Source organism: Carcharhinus amblyrhynchos, chromosome 23 (assembly GCF_965287045.1).
Source record: "Carcharhinus amblyrhynchos chromosome 23, sCarAmb.v2.hapA, whole genome shotgun sequence".
In the NCBI taxonomy this organism is placed as follows: Eukaryota; Metazoa; Chordata; class Chondrichthyes; order Carcharhiniformes; family Carcharhinidae; genus Carcharhinus; species Carcharhinus amblyrhynchos.
In genome coordinates, this window is record NC_137346.1 from 14,403,343 (window position 1) to 14,420,431 (window position 17,089).

The 17,089-nt window shown below is 48.4% G+C and overlaps 1 protein-coding gene across 3 annotated transcripts in view; it reads right to left on the bottom strand.

Annotated features, from left to right (window-relative positions):
* Positions 1 to 1,172: 1,172 nt before the first annotated feature.
* Positions 1,173 to 17,089, bottom strand: part of cuedc1b (CUE domain containing 1b) — a 133,762-nt gene continuing 117,845 nt past the window's right edge. For all 3 annotated transcript variants that reach the window (XM_080210494.1, XM_080210496.1, XM_080210495.1), the window contains exons 4-11: positions 15,564 to 15,690; positions 10,694 to 10,865; positions 9,325 to 9,417; positions 6,751 to 6,840; positions 4,592 to 4,685; positions 3,197 to 3,255; positions 1,455 to 1,524; positions 1,173 to 1,317 (exon numbers count right to left, since the gene is read on the bottom strand). In XM_080210494.1, the coding sequence (XP_080066620.1) occupies position 1,317; positions 1,455 to 1,524; positions 3,197 to 3,255; positions 4,592 to 4,685; positions 6,751 to 6,840; positions 9,325 to 9,417; positions 10,694 to 10,865; positions 15,564 to 15,690 (706 nt within the window). In that variant the 3' untranslated portion in view covers positions 1,173 to 1,316. The remainder of the gene's footprint in view (positions 1,318 to 1,454; positions 1,525 to 3,196; positions 3,256 to 4,591; positions 4,686 to 6,750; positions 6,841 to 9,324; positions 9,418 to 10,693; positions 10,866 to 15,563; positions 15,691 to 17,089) is intronic.

Here is a 17,089-nt window from a genome sequence, read left to right on the forward strand (position 1 = left end):
TTAATTCCAGATATTTTTCATTGGATTCAAATTTCACCGTCTGCCACGGCAGGATTTGAACAGAGGTTCCCAGAACATTAGCTGAGTTTCTGGATTAATAGTCAAGTGATAGTACCACTAGGCTATTGCCACACTTGTTTGCTTTTCCATAGTCAGGGCTGGGTAGTGAAAAGGTTGAACAGAGAGTATTGGAAGTGATACCAAGGGGGTGGGATTTTCCGGCCACGTTCGCCCCCAAACCGGAAAATCCCACCTGAGATCAACAGAGTTTTCCATGTTCTGCCCCTCGCCCACTCCCATTCCCGTGGCGGGCGGGACGGGAAAATTAGTCTCCATGTTCCTGATATGTTTAAACTCCTGCGCGCGTTCTTCACCTTACACACATCTACAATACTGGCAAGAGGGCACATTAATGCTGCGGTGGATATACCATACGGCCCACTGTCACTGCAAGTCGCGGCGAAATGTTTTAACATTTGCATCGGACAACACTTCCCGCTTGTAAATGACCAGTCAGGCTGAGCATCGATTGACACTGCTGTGGCGTGATTATGACTCAACCCAGCCTAGGCCTCAAGCCCAGTGCCCATCGATATTCGTCACAACCATTGGACGTTTCTTCATCGCGGTTAATCCTGTGGCACGCTATAATCTAGCGTTTCTTTAAAAAAAGACATAGAAAAAGGAAAAACAATATGGGCCGAGTAATGACAACAAAAACATTGACAACAATGGGATATGTTCCGGGCCTGTTGACAGGGCCTGTTAATTCATACAGCATAACATTAGGCACGTGACACCCAATAAGGACATCGTTTGACAATAAACTAAAAGAAATACTCCGCCTATTTGAATCGAACGGCAGTCCAAGCGGAATACAATTCAATGTCTGGAGCAGGCCGCTTCTATAAAAAAATATTGTAATACAAGGTTATAGTTAAAAACTAGACCCCGGTTGTCAACCAGTTGCTCTTAGCCATTGTGAGTCAGGGTTAAGACTATGGCAAGGCCTAGATGGAAAGATCTAGACATCTATAACTTGAGAATCACGCAGGATTAAAGATAAAAAGGTGAACAGCACCCAAACCCTTGACTTACAACGGTGGTGGATGGGTTACCTTGATTCTCCACACCCCTCCCCCAGCCCGCCCCCACCCTACCCCCCACCCCCATTTAATTGTGCCTTATTCATTACAGAAATGGTTAAAAAGCAGATGAAGAGATGTACATTAACTGCCGCCAACTTCATCTATGAAGTCTAATAGTCCTTCAGTGTAATCACTGGACAAAGCTCCTTGAGTAGAAAGGTGTCAGGATCTGCATGGGAAGAGAAAGAGGAACAGGAAATGTGAATCAAACGGCTAAGGTGCGTTACAATAGAATTCACCTCAAGAGATTGACATTCAAACAGGTGAAAACATGCCAAGAAGAAGAACCATTCTCTTAAAGCTTACCATGACTGTCCCTCCTTATTCTCTTCATCCTCCTCCTGTAAGGGCTGCTTTCGGATTTGGGTATCTTCGTCTAAAAGGGAGGGAGAGAGATATAGGCTAACTTTTAAATAAATTTTTATTCATTCACAGGGCGCGGGCCTCGCTGGGTGGGTCAGTGTTTATTGCCCGTCCCGAATCGCCCTTGAACTGAGTGGCTTGCTTGGCCAATTCAGAGGGTGTTCTGGAGTCAACCACATTGCTGTAGCTCTGGAGTCGCGTGTAGATAAGGACAGGGCAGGCATGGTGGCTAGCGCTGCTGCCCCACAGCACCAGGGACCCGAGTTCTCCCCATGTGGCTTTCGTCTGGGTGCCTCTGTTTCCTCCCACACTCCAAAGAAGTGCAGGTTAGGTGGATTGGCCATGATAAATTGCCCCTTAGTGTCAGGGGGACTAGCTAGGGTAAATGGGAACGGGTCTGGATGGGTTGTGAATCTGTGGAATTCGCTACCCCAAAGTAGTGGTGAATGCTGGGACAGTGAGTAAATTTAAGGAGGAATTAGACAGATTTTTAATTGGTAAATGGGCTGAAGGGTTATAGGAGAAGGCAGGAAAACGATGATGAGGAGCATATCAGCCATGATCGATTGGTGGAAGTGGACTCGATGGGCCGAATGGCCCAATTCTGCTCTTGTACCTTATGAGCTTATGGCAGCACGATCCCGGATGATTACAACTTCACGCAATGTTTAGGCTTCCTGCCTCCTCAAAGTGTAGGCCGCAATGCAGCAAAGAATAAGCCTCATGCCAAAGGCCAGATCAAATCAAATCCATGCTAGGTTTCATTGGTCAGAACATTGAATACAGGAGTTGGAACGTCTTGTTGAAGTTGTATGAGACATTGGTAAGGCCACACTTGGAACACTGTGTGCAATTCTGGTCACCCTATTATAGAAAGGGTATTGTTAAACTAGAAAGAGTGCAGAAAAGATTTACTAGGATGCTACCCGGGCTTGATGGATTGAGTTATAAGTAGGGGCTGGATAGACTGGGACTTTTTTCTCTGTTGCGTAGAAGGTTTCGGGGTGGCCTTATAGAGGTCTACAAAATAATGAGGTGCATACATCAACTAGATAGTCAATACCTTTTCCCTAAGGTAGGAGAGTCTAAAACTAGAGGGTATAAGTTTAAGTTGAGAGGAGAGAGATACAAAAGGTTCCAGAGGGTCAATTTTTTCACACATGGAGTGGTGAGTATCTGGAACAAGCTGCCAGAAGTAGTAGTAGAGGTGGGTACAATTTTGTCTTTTAAAAAGCGTTTAGACAGTTACATGATTAAGATGGCTTTTTGGGGATATGGGCCAAGTGCAGGCAATTGGGACTAGCTTAGTCATTAAAAACAAAGGGCGGCATGGACAAGTTGGGCCAAATGGCCTGTTTCCATGCTGTAAACCTCTCTGACTCTATCCCACCACGTATGACTGTAAGACCATAAAACGTAGGAGCAGAATCGAGTCTTGGCCCATCGAGTCTGCTCTGCCATTCAATCATGGCTGATATTTTTCTCATCCCTATTCTCCTGCCTTTTCCCTATAACCCCTGACCCCCTGGTGTCCCATCCCCACCAGCAGAGGTACCAAGAGAACTAATCTAGAGAATGGAATGCTTTGTTGGAAAGATCATATATTCCAAAGACAATTACTTCCATACAATGACAATTTTGTGCCCTGTTTGCATTTTTAAAAATGTACACGCAAATATTCTTACCGCAAGAATGACCTTCTACATCATCAAGGAGGTTTGCTGTTGAGGCTGCTGTTCCAAGACTGCATTACCAGACAGGTAAAGGAAAAAGCACATTGAAACATTGCAATTTGCTAAGACAAATGGCTGAATAATGACAATTTAAGTTACCCCTGACAACGTGTCTGTGCCTATTTGGCTGTAAAATATTACCGTATAAAGTACATTGCACAACACTGTTTCCTGCTGCAGTAATGCAGAGATGTGGAGGTTAGGGTGATTGGCCATGCTTAATTGCCCCTTAGTGTCAGGGGGAATAGTAGGGCAAATGCGTGGGGTTACGGGGACAGGATTTGGGTGGGATTGCAATCAGTTCAGACTCAATGGGCCGAATAACATCCTTCTGCACTGTAGAGATTCTATGAAACAAGAAAGGGCTGGTTGGTTCTGAGTATGTAATCTCCAATCTGCTGCAACCTTGTTCCTCTCTCCCTGTTTAACCTATATTGAGGTATTGGTTGCTGCTCTGATTTTGTTCCTGTTCAGTTGCCAACACACTATCCTCCTCCTCTTCCATACTCCCTCACTGGAAGCAAGGTTGATAAAACTCGACCTCAGCCATTCCCAGCACAGGAGATTTCCGGCAGCTCCTGGATTTCCACAGTCTCCACTTCCAACAATCCGTGGACTAATGTCCAGCGCCTGATTTACCCTGTCTTTTATTCCGCTTGTCCAGAAACGGAATTGATACGAGAAAGGAAAAGATTTCCAGGGATCGGGGAGACAAAGCAGGGAGAGTGGGATGAAGCGGCTAATCCTTCCAAAGATCTGGCACAGGCAAAATGGGCTGAATGGCCTTCCACACCCCCCATGCTGTATTCTTCAATGGGTTAATAGTTAAGGTAATGAGTCTGTGATGGGCATAATGCAACAATGGCATTGCAGTCATGTTCTAGGGGCTGATGCAACAGTCGGCACTCGGTTGGCACAGTGGTTAGCATTCTGCCTCAGTGCCAGGGACCCAGGTTCAATTCCGGCCTTGCATCACTGATTGTGTGGAGTTTGCACATTCTCCCCGTGTCTGCATGGGTTTCCTCCAGGTGCTCCGGTTTCCCCCCACTGTCCAAAGATGTGCAGGTTTGGTTGATTGGCCATGCTAAATTGACCATAGTGTCAGGGGGATTAGCAGGGTAAATATGTGGGGTTACGGGAATAGGGCCTGGGTGGCATTGTGGTTGGTGGAGACTAGATGGGCCAAATGGCCTCCTTGCACACTGCAGGGATTCTATGATTACTTCCCTACACCGACTGCTGCTGAGCCAATCCCTTCCGGATTTTCTCATCTACTCCACCACAGTGGTGCTCTGGATCCCGACCCTTCGCCTTGGCTATTCCATGATAAAAGACCACTAAGGATACGTGTGATGTTTTAAGGAATGCTTTCGCTTCAACTTCCTCATCTTTGTCTTCTCTGAAAACGCTCGGGCCAACTCGAAAAGCTTCTTCCGCGTTGCTGAAAGATAAAAGCAATGGGTCAGCTCCCCCTTGAGTTAACGTAAGGTGTAGGAGTCGGCCATTCGGCCCCTTTACTCCACGCGGCCATCCTATCAAGTTCTTCTGCCTCAATGAGTTTGTGCTCATGACAGGTGAACTGTGTCAATGATTACATAACCAGCCTACCACCTCCACACCACCACCCACACCATCTACACCCCCCAACCACAGCCTAGTCCATCACACAAACCAGCTTCCCATCCATTGACTCCGTCTACACTTCCCACTGCCTCGGCAGAGCAGCCAGCATAAATCAAGGACCACGTGCATCCTGGACATTCCTTCTTCCACCTTCTTCTGTCGGGAAGAAGATACACAGTTTCGGGACAAACGAGGCTGTAAGATCCGGCCCTATAAATCAAAGTCCCAGATGACCATAGGCTGCTCTTCCCTGGAGAGGCTGAGAGGGAGAGCTGACTGGCGGCAATTTAACCCGAGGGTCACCACATCTTCCCCCCAACAACTACATGTAGCCCAGTCCATCACACAAACCAGCCTCCCATTCATTGACTCTGCTTACATTTCCCACTGCCTTGGCAAAGCAGCCAGCACAATTAAAGGCTACACACACCCTGGACATTCTCTCTTCCACCTTCTTCCGTCAGGGAAAACGATACAAAAGTCTGAGGTGACGTACCAACCAACTCAAGTACAGCTTCCTACCTGCTGCTGTCAGACTTTGAGGTCCTACTTTTTCCTTTACTTTCCCTTTCACTCAAATTGGTGAACTTGCGAATTAAACATCTTTCTTTGACATTTATACACCAGCATTAACTCACACAGTATCATAATTCCTCAACAGGTCACGCTGTAATTACATCCTCCTGCCTGCGGCGGTGTTGTAGCACCTCAGTATGGCATCCCCCAGCTCCTCAATCTCTATAATAGAATAACACCGACACTCTCAACTACCCAACATCTCTGCTTCATAAATTACAATCGATTTTCCAATGTAACCAATAATTATTGTATAATTGTACAAAATACAGAAGGAATGTATTACATTTTAATGAGTGTTAAATTACGGCTATCCCCAACTTGTAGCTCACTTCACCTAAAGAAACAACTTGGATCATGTCTCTATTTATCAACACTATGGGGTGTTACTCGTGACAAAGGAACACAATTAAGCCATTTAGCCCCTCAAATCTATCCCCCGACTCAATGAGATCATGGCTGTTCTATGACCTAACTCCATACACTCGGAACACCTTGAAATCTTTGATCCATTCACGCTTCATCCTTCAAGTCCCAATAAATAAACCTCTGATCCTGATTCATTTTTGATTTGATTTGATTTATTATGGCCACATGTATTGGGATACTGTGAAAAATACTTTTTCTTGTGCGCTATACAGACAAAGCATACTGTTCATAGATTACATAGAGGACAATGAAAGAAGAGGGTGCAGAGTATAGTGTTACAGTCATAGCTAGGATGTAGAGAAAGATCAACTCAATATAAAGCTTTGTTGTAGCGTTTAAAAGATTTAGAGTTTTAAAAGCAGAGAACAATTGTAAAAGATAGAGTAAGAGGCTATGTGGGGGACAACTCACAAGAAGTCGCCTTGCTCCGGCACCATCTTGAACTTTTGGGGAAGTCAAATAAGCACATGAGAGGGAAAGGAATATGTTGACAAGGTGAGATATAATATGGTGGAAGTAATTCCATTCTTGGGTGACTGTGTGGAGTTTGCACGTTTGCAGTGTCTGCGTGGGTTTCCTCTGGGTACTCCAGTTTCCTCCCACACTCCAAAGATGTGTGGCTTAGGTTCATTGGCCATTTTAAGTTGCTCCTTAGTGTCAGGGGGATCAACAGGGTAAATATGTGGGGGTTACAGAGATAGGGTGGGATTGTCGTTGGTGCAGGCTCAATGGGCCAAATGGTCTCCTTCTGCACTGTAGGGATTCTATGATTTCATGACTCTATGAAGTGGTACAGAGCTTAAACCCTGAGCATGGAGCAGTTGGGCTGAGTGGCCTCTTTCTGAGTTGCGAAAGGTAATAACTTGAGATGGACTCACATTTGCCCATGTGTTTCAGCTTGTCCCTGAACATGGCATCATCAAAAGCTACGCTGCTTGCTTCAGCCACACCGGAGACGCCAGAATCAACTGTGACAAAACCGGAGAGAAAAGGGTTAACAACTGCTTCCAAACGTTCTCTCATCACAGCTTTACATTTCTACATCAACGGAATGTAGTCATTCATGGCCCCAGCACAGAGTGCACTGCCGAGCGGTCATTGACGTGGTTCATTCCATCACTGTCAATTTCATTATTCTGTAATGACTGGTCTAGACAGTAATTGGAGATTTTTATATTTCATTCATTATCCCCCAACTGCCCTTGAGAAATGAGTGATGAGTCATCTTTCTGAGTCGCTGCCGTCCGGGGTTCAGTTCCAGTCTCCGGTCACCGTCTGTGTGGATTTTGCACGTTCTCCCCGTATCTGTGTGGGTTTTCTCCGGGTGCTCCGGTTTCCTCCCACCTTCTGAAAAGGTGCAGAGTAGGTGGATTAGCCATGCTAAATTGCCCCTTAGTTTCAGGAGGACTCGGGGTTAAGGGGTTAAGGCCTGGGTGGGATTGTTGTCAGTGCAGGCTCAATGGCCTCCTTCTATACTGTAGGGCAGCACAGTGGCACAATGGTTAGCACTGCTGCCTCACAACATCAGGAACCCGGGTTCGATTCCCGACTCGGGTCACTGTCTATGTGGAGTTTGAGGTGGAGATGCTGGCATTGGACTGGGGTAAACACAGCAAGAAGTCTCACAACACCAGGTTAAAGTCCAACAGATTTACTTATAGCAAACTCCACTAGCTTTCGGAACTGGCTGTTCCTTTGTCAGGTGGGTTACCTGTTGGACTTTAACCTGGTATTGTGAGACTTATTGCTATGTGGAGCTTGCACATTCTCCCCATGTTTGCGTGGGTTTCCCTCTACAGTCCAAATATGTGAGCCTATGGAATTCACAACCACAGGAAATAGTTGATGCCAAAACATTGAATGTATTCAAGAGGTGGCTGGATATAGCACTTGGGGCCAATGGGATCAAAGGTTATGGGGAGAAAGTAGGATTAGGCAATTGAGTGGGATGGCAGAGCAGGCTCTAAGGGCTGAATGGCCTCCTCCTGCTCCTATCTTCTATGTTTCAGTGGGTGCCACTTGCTCCCTCATTCCAAGTTCCCACTCTTCTTGTGACAGAGAAACTGGTTTTCAAGCAGATGCACCCAGATCAAACTCAGTCCCATTCTCAATTGATGTCCAAGCACAATGCAAACCAGGAATCGATCCTCAACATGGAATTTCACAAAAGATATTCTAAGTGCCAAACAAGTGAGAAAACGGGAAAGTTTCAGACTTGTTTTTAGAACAAGTTTGAATATGCAATCTGATGGCACTTAGTGCAGGAAGAGTGACAGGATGCGGTTCTCGCCAGCAGGGGGCAGGGTGGAGCCTTAAGTCGCCGATGAAGTCAGCTACTGAGCTCTGGGAGACCACTGCCAATGTACCCCAATTTCCGAGTATTAGGGGGGGGGGGTGTCCTGGGAGATGGTACCTGGTGGGCAGTGTTAGGGTGCCTAGCAAGCAGTGCCAGGGTGATCCATGGGCATTGCCCACCCCTGCCCCCAACCACCTGGGGGCTTCAATGGCCTCTGATATCCCCTGCTGAGGCCAACACATCTGGCTCCCATTGGTGAGGACCATACATGATTCCTACTGGGGAGAACCTTGGCCGTTGAGGTGGTGCAGGTAAGTGAGCCTGGACAATCGGGCCTGGGAGTTGTTGATGATTTAAATCAGCTCCTTTCTCAGCGTGAAGACAATTTCACCGGCAGAACAACGCCAGTGAGATCGGGAGAATGAGAAAAACCCAGTGCTAACCTGATTTTTCTCCTCCCACCTGATCTTCCCATCTTGCCTCGCTGAAAGTCGGGCAGGACGAGGTCGTATTGACTTTGCTGCCAGGTATGGCTCAGTACCACTCAGCTACCAGGTAGCACTCACTCACCGCCAACAAACGGCACAGTGATTAGTGATGCTGCCTTACAGCGCCAAGGACCCAGGTTCGATTCCCGACTTGGGTCACTGTCTGTGCGGAATTAGCACATTCTCCCCGTGTCTGCATGGGTTTCCTTCGGACGCTCCGCTTTCCTCCCGCACTCCAAAGACGTGCGGGTTAGGTTGATTGACCATGCGAAATTCCCCTTAATGTCAAGGAATGCGTAGGCTAGATGGATTAGCTGGGTAAATATGTGCAGTTCCGGGGATAGAACCTGGGTGGGATTGTTGATGGTGCAGTTTCGATGGGCCGAATGACCTCCTTCTGCACTGTCGGGATCCTATGAACTCAGCTATGTCTGAATTCATTACGTAACCCACATCGCACGGCAGTGAACATCCAGCGACACTGGAACAAGAGGCTCATCACTGTGTAGTGTAACATTGTCAAATTTATCAGATGGAGAGGGAAGTGATAAATCATTAGGGGCTGAATAGGTCTCATTAGGCAGTCTGTGTAAATCACTAAAGTCTAATAGTAGCAAACACTACACCTCATGAGTCACTCCGAGCGGGATTTTCACGGCTATACTTACCTGGAACCGCTGACGGCAAACTAATGTCCTCTGAGGGTAAAGATTCAGTCGCACTGTCAGACTTTGATTTTTTTAACTCATACTTTAGTCGATCTGGAAGAAGGAAAAAAAAGCAACAAGTTACAATAGGAGACAGTGGTGTAGTGGTATGAACGCTGGACCAGTAATCCAGAGACCCAGGGTCACCCCACCCGGGTTCAAATCCTGCCACGCCACGTGGTGACATTTCAATTCAAGATCTTAAAGGTAATCTGGAATTAAAATTCTATTGATGACGATGAAATGATTGGTGGAAAAACCCAGCAATTCACAAGGGGAAGCTCTGCCATCCTTACCGGGTCTGGCCTACATGTGATTCCAGGGCCACAGCAATGTGTCACTCTAACATGGCCTGGCAAGCCACTCAGTTCAAGGGCAATTAGGGATGGGTAACAAACGCTGGCCCAGCCAGTGACACCCACATCTCATGAATGAATAAGTAAACCAATGAAAAGCGACCTCTGTTTAGAAGCAGGGGCTGAAACTTCTGACCAGAATTCTCTTTTCCCTCACTCCTCTTCCTCCCAGGGGAACTGGGCTTCATGGACGTAAGTCATTGGTAGCTCCCTGTGGATTGGCCTTTTTTGTGGATTATGAGTATCAACCAAATCCTTCGTCTTCCTGAGACCAGCAACTAGGGATGGGCTCAGCTCGTTGTAACTCTGTGGTACAATCAGTCGGAACTCTGGTACGCCACATCCCCACGCTGGATTTGAAGAACATTGGTCCAAATCCTACTTGGATTATTTTACTATTGTTCATTCGTGGGACAGGGATGTTATTGGCTGGCCAGCATTTATTGCCCGTCCCCAGCTGCCCATGAAGTGAATGGCTTGCTAGGCCATTTCTGAGTCACATGTAGACCAGACCAGGTAAGGACAGTAGATTTCCTTCCCTAAAGGACATTGGTGAACCAGATGGGTTCTGACAACAATCGACAACGGTTTCAGGGTCATCAGTAGATTCTTAATTCCAGACATTTTTCCACTGAATTCAAATTTTACAATCCATCGTGGCAGGATTCGAACCCGGATCCCCAGAACATTTTAGATCTATTCTCTCTCCACAGATGCTGTCAGATCTGTTGAGGTTTTCCAACATATTTTCTTCCTCGAACATTAGCCGAGTTTCTGGATTAATACAATAATATCACTAGGCCATTGCCATATATTCTTGCATGGGAAGCATCCACTCGGATTACAGAGGGATCTCCGACTCACTGGCCCAGCTTCAGAGGAGAAAGGAAAAGAAGTACTGGGAGGAAAATGGAAATGTTCCTGTCACAGCTTTCACAAGGCTTCCCCCTGCCCGCTTCTGTGTGTCGCCTCACCCTTTTCCAGCGCCTGCAGGAACTCGCGGTTCCGCTGAAGCTCCTTCATGAACTCTTCGTTCTGCAGGAAGAGTGCAATCCGCTCGTCCTCCAGGTACTGCTTCAGTTTCCGCTCCTGCTCGAGGGACCCCTGGGATTCCTGGCCGCCGCCACGATGGCCTTTCTGTGAACTCTGCAGGGTGGGAGGGAGCACATCAACCATGACCATAATGGCTGCCATTCCCCACCTGCAACCTCAGCCCCGGCACCGAACTCCACTCTTCCCAAAGGCACACGAAGAGGAGGGAGGGAGGGAGTAATGACCTTAATAAGGCAATTGAGGTGGGCCTGTTAGAATATGAACTCCTTGATAAAGGGCCAAATTGATGGGTCAATGAGGGAGCCACCAGCTCTGTACTTAACCAGGTGTCACAATGTGGAAATGTTGGCGTTGGACTGGGGTAAACACATTGCTTATAAGGGCCTGTGATCAGAACTCCCCACTCGTCTTACGAAGGGGCAGCGCTCCAAAAACTAGTGGTGTTTGTTACCAAATAAACCTGTTGGACTTTAACCTAGTGTTGTGAGACTTCTTACTGTCTTAACCAGATGTGCCAGTTCCTCTGGGACTCCCAGTGTCGACTACTAACTGAAAGCGCTCTGTATGCTGTTGTCAGACTTGTAATAAAGGGATTTGGAGAAGGGACTTCTCCCTTTGAGGACTTATTACCTAGCCTAGAATTGCAGGCTAGCGTACTCTAGTGGCTGATGGTAGAATCACAGAATCCCTACACTGCAGAACGAGGCCTTTTGGCCCATCGAGCCTGCAGCAACAACAATCCTACTCAGGTTCTATCCCTGTAACCCCACATATTTAACCTGTCAGTCCACCCGACACTAAGGGGCAATTGAGCATGGCCAATCCACCTAAGCCACACATATCTGGTCTGTGGGAGGAAGCCGGAGTGCCTGGCGGAGCTGTTTTGCAGAGTTTGGAAAAGATGTTCTGTGCTCCAGAGCACGCAGCCCTGTTCTGATGTTGGATTTTACATTTTCGGCTCCTGTCCTTTCAACAAAGCACTGAATAACCCCAAACATGGGGCAGGTCTTTGCGTCCACAGAATTGTGAGGGTACCATTACTGTCCACGGGAATTCCAAGTCGAGTTGCCCCCACATCTCACCAGGTTAAGGATGACTGATCAGGCTGCATGAAGAGCCCTGAGGCGTTATGAGCTCTTCAGCAGTGTTACATTAGCAAGGGGCCTTAAGCCTGTTTTGGAAAGATGCCAGGGACACCTGAAGAATTCAGTCCATCCAATACTGGACCAGACCCATTTCTGATGTCCTCGGAGCTTGGGATAAAGTCCCTCGAAAGTGGTCCTTTATCCCCAAACCCCTCCACCATCGCTGCCACCCCCTCTTGCCTCCAAACCAACCCCCCTCAGTTTCCAGATGCAAAGAAGTCCAACTTCCCGTCCCTGATAGTCAAACCCCAGACTCACGAAACTAGAAATGGATAGACAGTTGCCGCAGTCATCTTGTTCTGCCACTAGAGGGGTCTGATTTTATGTTTACGTGTGCCAAGGAGAGCAGTCAGAGGGCCTAAGGCCTTAGGCCTGCTGTCTGCTTGCTTCCCTCTAAATACCGGGGTCATTTTAAGGCCTAGGCTTCGATCGCACCCAGCCACCTTGGCAGCGTGACATCTGGGGAGGGCAGGAAATCAGCCTGGTGTTACAGTGAGGCTACAGAAGGAAGAAATCCAGGCTACACAATTTGATTTACCTCAGTTGCTCTTTCTGCACACTTGGATCAGGCCATTCAATACGGACACATGGGGATGGGGGTGAAGGGGGTGGGGAGTACCAGCAGTGAAGCTGTTGCTCCTCTGGACCACAAGACATTGATTGGGATCCAGCGTATATCACACACAGTGAGTGGCCTTCCATCCGAAACAGGCAAATGCACCGGCCACCCTTCTCAGGGCCCTGCCCAAGATGGTGGACATTTGGGGCAATCTAATGGCAGAAGATACACAACCTGGAATATTCTTCATAGTGAGGAGGTGTCCATTTGGTCACTTTAGCGTTCAATTAAAAATTTCCCTCTCCCCTGAGTGCCTCAGCATGTTTCCTGGCACAGCGTGGTCCTTCCGATGCACAAAATGTAACAAGAACTCCAACCTGTTACTCAGGCCAATCCCTTATTTCTCTCTTGCTAAACCTCCAAGCTCAATTTTCTTTCTTGTCTTCCAAACAATATTTGGAGGAGCTCTCTTAAATCCAGAAGTAATACACTCCGATCCTGTGACCCTGGCAGAGACGTTGAGGCAACAGAAACTTGTTTTGAGAATTCAGGCACAGGTGTAATGTACCCGTCAGAGTGTTTTTACCGATTAATTTGTGACAGGGACCCAAAATCAGAAGGAAAAGTGGCCAGCGCCCAAGGCTAGGATGCCGTTCACCTGCTGAAGATCATCTGGTGTCTCTCAACAGGATGTTAGAGAATATTGGCTCATGGGTGGCCAGTATTTCACCTTCAATCTTGCTCTTAGCAATTCCTTCTTCGCTCTCTTTGTCTATCTCAGTGGAGTCACAACTTAGCCCAATGCTATCTTGGCTGGTCTTCAAATCTCCATAAACGTTAGCTCTATTGGAAATCTGCTGCCTATACTTTCCTCCTGCATTGAATCCCATTAAAGGGGGCATTAATGGGTGGCACAGTGGTTAGCACTGCTGCCTCACAACACCAGGGACCCGGGTTCAATTCCCGGCTCGGGTCACTGCACGGAGTCTGCACATTCTCTCTGCATCTGTGTGGGTTTCCTCCAGTTTCCTTCCACAGCCCGAAAGACGTGCTGGTTAAGGTGCATTGGCCTTGCTAAATCCTCCCTCAGTGTACCCGAACAGGAGTGTGGTGACTAGGGGATTTTCACGGTAACTTCATTGCAGTGTTAACATAAGCCCACTTGTAACACTAATAAATAAGCTTCTCAACATAGAAAAAACAGCCAGGGGCATTTATCTTGTGTTTTTGACACAGTGACCAAAAACAACTCAAAAGACGCCTTGCAGCAGCACTATCAAACAAAATTTGACACCAAGACGTGTGACATGTTTTAACGGGTGTTGAAAAGCTTGGCCAGATAGATAGGCTTTAGGGAGAGAAAAGTCGAGAGGTTTAGGGAAGGAAATCCAGAGCTCAGGGACCAGGCCGCTAAAGGCACAATCACCAACGGTGGGAGCACTTAAATCAGGCATTGTGCAGGAGAACAGAATTTCAGCACTGTTTGTAAGGCTGAAGGAGATTCCAGAGATACGGAGAGGGACAGAGATAGGGAGGGAGAACAGGGAAAGAGAAGGGAAACAGAGATAGGGAGGGGGGACAGAATTAGAGAGAGGGACAGAGATAGAGAGGGAGTCAGTGATAGAGAGGGGGGCAGAGACAGAGAGGGGGCAGAGATAGAGAGGGGGCAGAGACAGAGAGGCGGGTAGAGGTAGAGAGGGGAATGGAAAAACGGGGGAAACAGAGATAGGGAGGGGGAAACAGAGATAGAGAGGGGGGATAGAGATGGGGAGGGGGAATGGAGATAAAGAGGGGAACAGATTTAGAGAGGGGAAGAGAAATGGGGGGAACAGAAATAGGGAAAGGGGGTAGAGAGAGGGGAACTGAGATAGGGAGAGAGGGAACAGAGATAGGGAGAGAGGGAACAGAGATAGGGAGGGGGGAACAGAGATAGAGAGGGGGGAACAGAGATAGGGAGGGGGGAACAGAGATAGGGAGGGGGGAACAGAGATAGGGAGGGGGGAACAGAGATAGGGAGGGGGGAACAGAGATAGGGAGGGGGGAACAGAGATAGGGAGGGGGGAACAGAGATAGGGAGGGGGGAACAGAGATAGGGAGGGGGGAACAGAGATAGGGAGGGGGGAACAGAGATAGGGAGGGGGGAACAGAGATAGGGAGGGGGGAACAGAGATAGGGAGGGGGGAACAGAGATAGGGAGGGGGGAACAGAGATAGGGAGGGGGGAACAGAGATAGGGAGGGGGGAACAGAGATAGGGAGGGGGGAACAGAGATAGGGAGGGGGGAACAGAGATAGGGAGGGGGGAACAGAGATAGGGAGGGGGGAACAGAGATAGGGAGGGGGGAACAGAGATAGGGAGGGGGGAACAGAGATAGGGAGGGGGGAACAGAGATAGGGAGGGGGGAACAGAGATAGGGAGGGGGAACAGAGATAGGGAGGGGGGAACAGAGATAGGGAGGGGGGAACAGAGATAGGGAGGGGGGAACAGAGATAGGGAGGGGGGAACAGAGATAGGGAGGGGGGAACAGAGATAGGGAGGGGGGAACAGAGATAGGGAGGGGGGAACAGAGATAGGGAGGGGGGAACAGAGATAGGGAGGGGGGAACAGAGATAGGGAGGGGGGAACAGAGATAGGGAGGGGGGAACAGAGATAGGGAGGGGGGAACAGAGATAGGGAGGGGGGAACAGAGATAGGGAGGGGGGAACAGAGATAGGGAGGGGGGAACAGAGATAGGGAGGGGGGAACAGAGATAGGGAGGGGGGAACAGAGATAGGGAGGGGGGAACAGAGATAGGGAGGGGGGAACAGAGATAGGGAGGGGGGAACAGAGATAGGGAGGGGGGAACAGAGATAGGGAGGGGGGAACAGAGATAGGGAGGGGGGAACAGAGATAGGGAGGGGGGAACAGAGATAGAGAGGGGGGAACAGAGATAGGGAGGGGGGAACAGAGATAGCCCAACTCTGAAAACAGCCTAAAACCCAGACTTGGATTAACCACAAGTACCTCGATTTCTCCTGATCCTTTCAAACGTGCATAAGGGCCTTTGTGTCCTCACAGCAAGAAGAAATAAAATCAAAGTCCAGCTCACCTGCACCACGTCCAGCTGCTGTGGTAAAATTCGCAGGAAGTCATCGGGCAGGTTGCCAAGTAACGGGGGATTCCAGTTCCGATACCACATCTTAGACTGCTTCCCAACGACATTCTGTACATCAAGCCTGTGACCACAATGGGTTAATCAGGAATGGAACAACAATATGCCAGGCCACGTTTCATGTGTATTCCCCCCCAGCCCCAACCCTCCCCCACCCAAGACATTCCTTACTCAGAATTACAAAGAACCTACAGCGCAGAAGTAGGCCATTTGGCCCATCTGATCCTTGCTGGTGTCTCTGCTGCCCCCAGGTATCCTCCCATCTCTTGTTATCTCCCGGTGCATCAGTGGAGCTGCTGGTGGTCACAGCCTGCAGCTGCAGCAGGACCAAGGTCCACGTAGCAGCAAGTTTTCATTATCATTGATTACATGAGCCTGTCCCCCATCGCTGACTCCAAAGATATGCAGGTAAGGTGGATTGGCCATGCTAAATTGCCCCTTCGTGTCAGGGAGATGAGCAGGGTAAATATGTGGGGGTGATGAGGGTAGGGCCTGGGTAGGATTGTTGCTAGTGCAGGCTTGATGGGCTGAATGGCCTCCTTCTGCACTGGAGGGATTCGATGATCATATGCTTGATGAAAAATCCTATCAGCGGGAAGTGAAGATTGTGAAAAGGTTGTAGCAAGGATTTGAATGGTCTCTGCAGATGGTTCCACTCCAGGATGGTGAATGACCAGTTGGGAAGTGTGTCCTCTTTCTGTGTTGGGAACTTGGTGCAAATATCAAGATCACAAATTCTACTGGATGTTATGGTGGACGCACTTACCGATAGGGCTAAGAGCAGTTGGGCAAAGAAATCAACATAAACTATTTGATAAATGGAATTAGACACCCGGGACAGGTGTCAGAGACAGACCCTTCCTCCACTCCAACAGCATTAACAATGAGGTGGCACAGTGGTTAGCACTACTGCCTCACAGCACCAGGGACCTGGGTTCAATTCCCATCTCGGGACACGGTGTGGAGTTTGCACATTCTCCCCATGTCTGCATGGGTTTCCTCTGGGTGCTCCAGTTTCCTCCCACAGCCCAAAGATGTGAGGGTTAGATGGATTGGCCATGCAAAAGCGTCAGGAGTATAAATATAAAGTTGCGGGCATATGAGCTGGGTGGAATTGTTGGCGGTGCAGGCTTGATGGGCCGAATGGCCTCCCTTTGCACTGTAGATTCTGTGATGCTATGAAAGACTAATAGTACCAAGAATGGCTGCATTTTATTTATTCATTTATGAGATGTGGGCTTCACTCTAGACCAGCATTTATTGACCATCCCTAATTGCCCCTTGAAATGATGGTGACGAGCCACCTTCTTGAACCGCTGCAGTCCATGTGGTGTAGGTACACCCACAGTGCTGTTAGAGAGGGAGGGAGGATTCCAGTTGAAGGAACGATGATACATTCCCGATTCAGGATGATGAGTGACTTGGAGGGGAATTTAATGGATACAAAGGCAGTTTAGGGATTA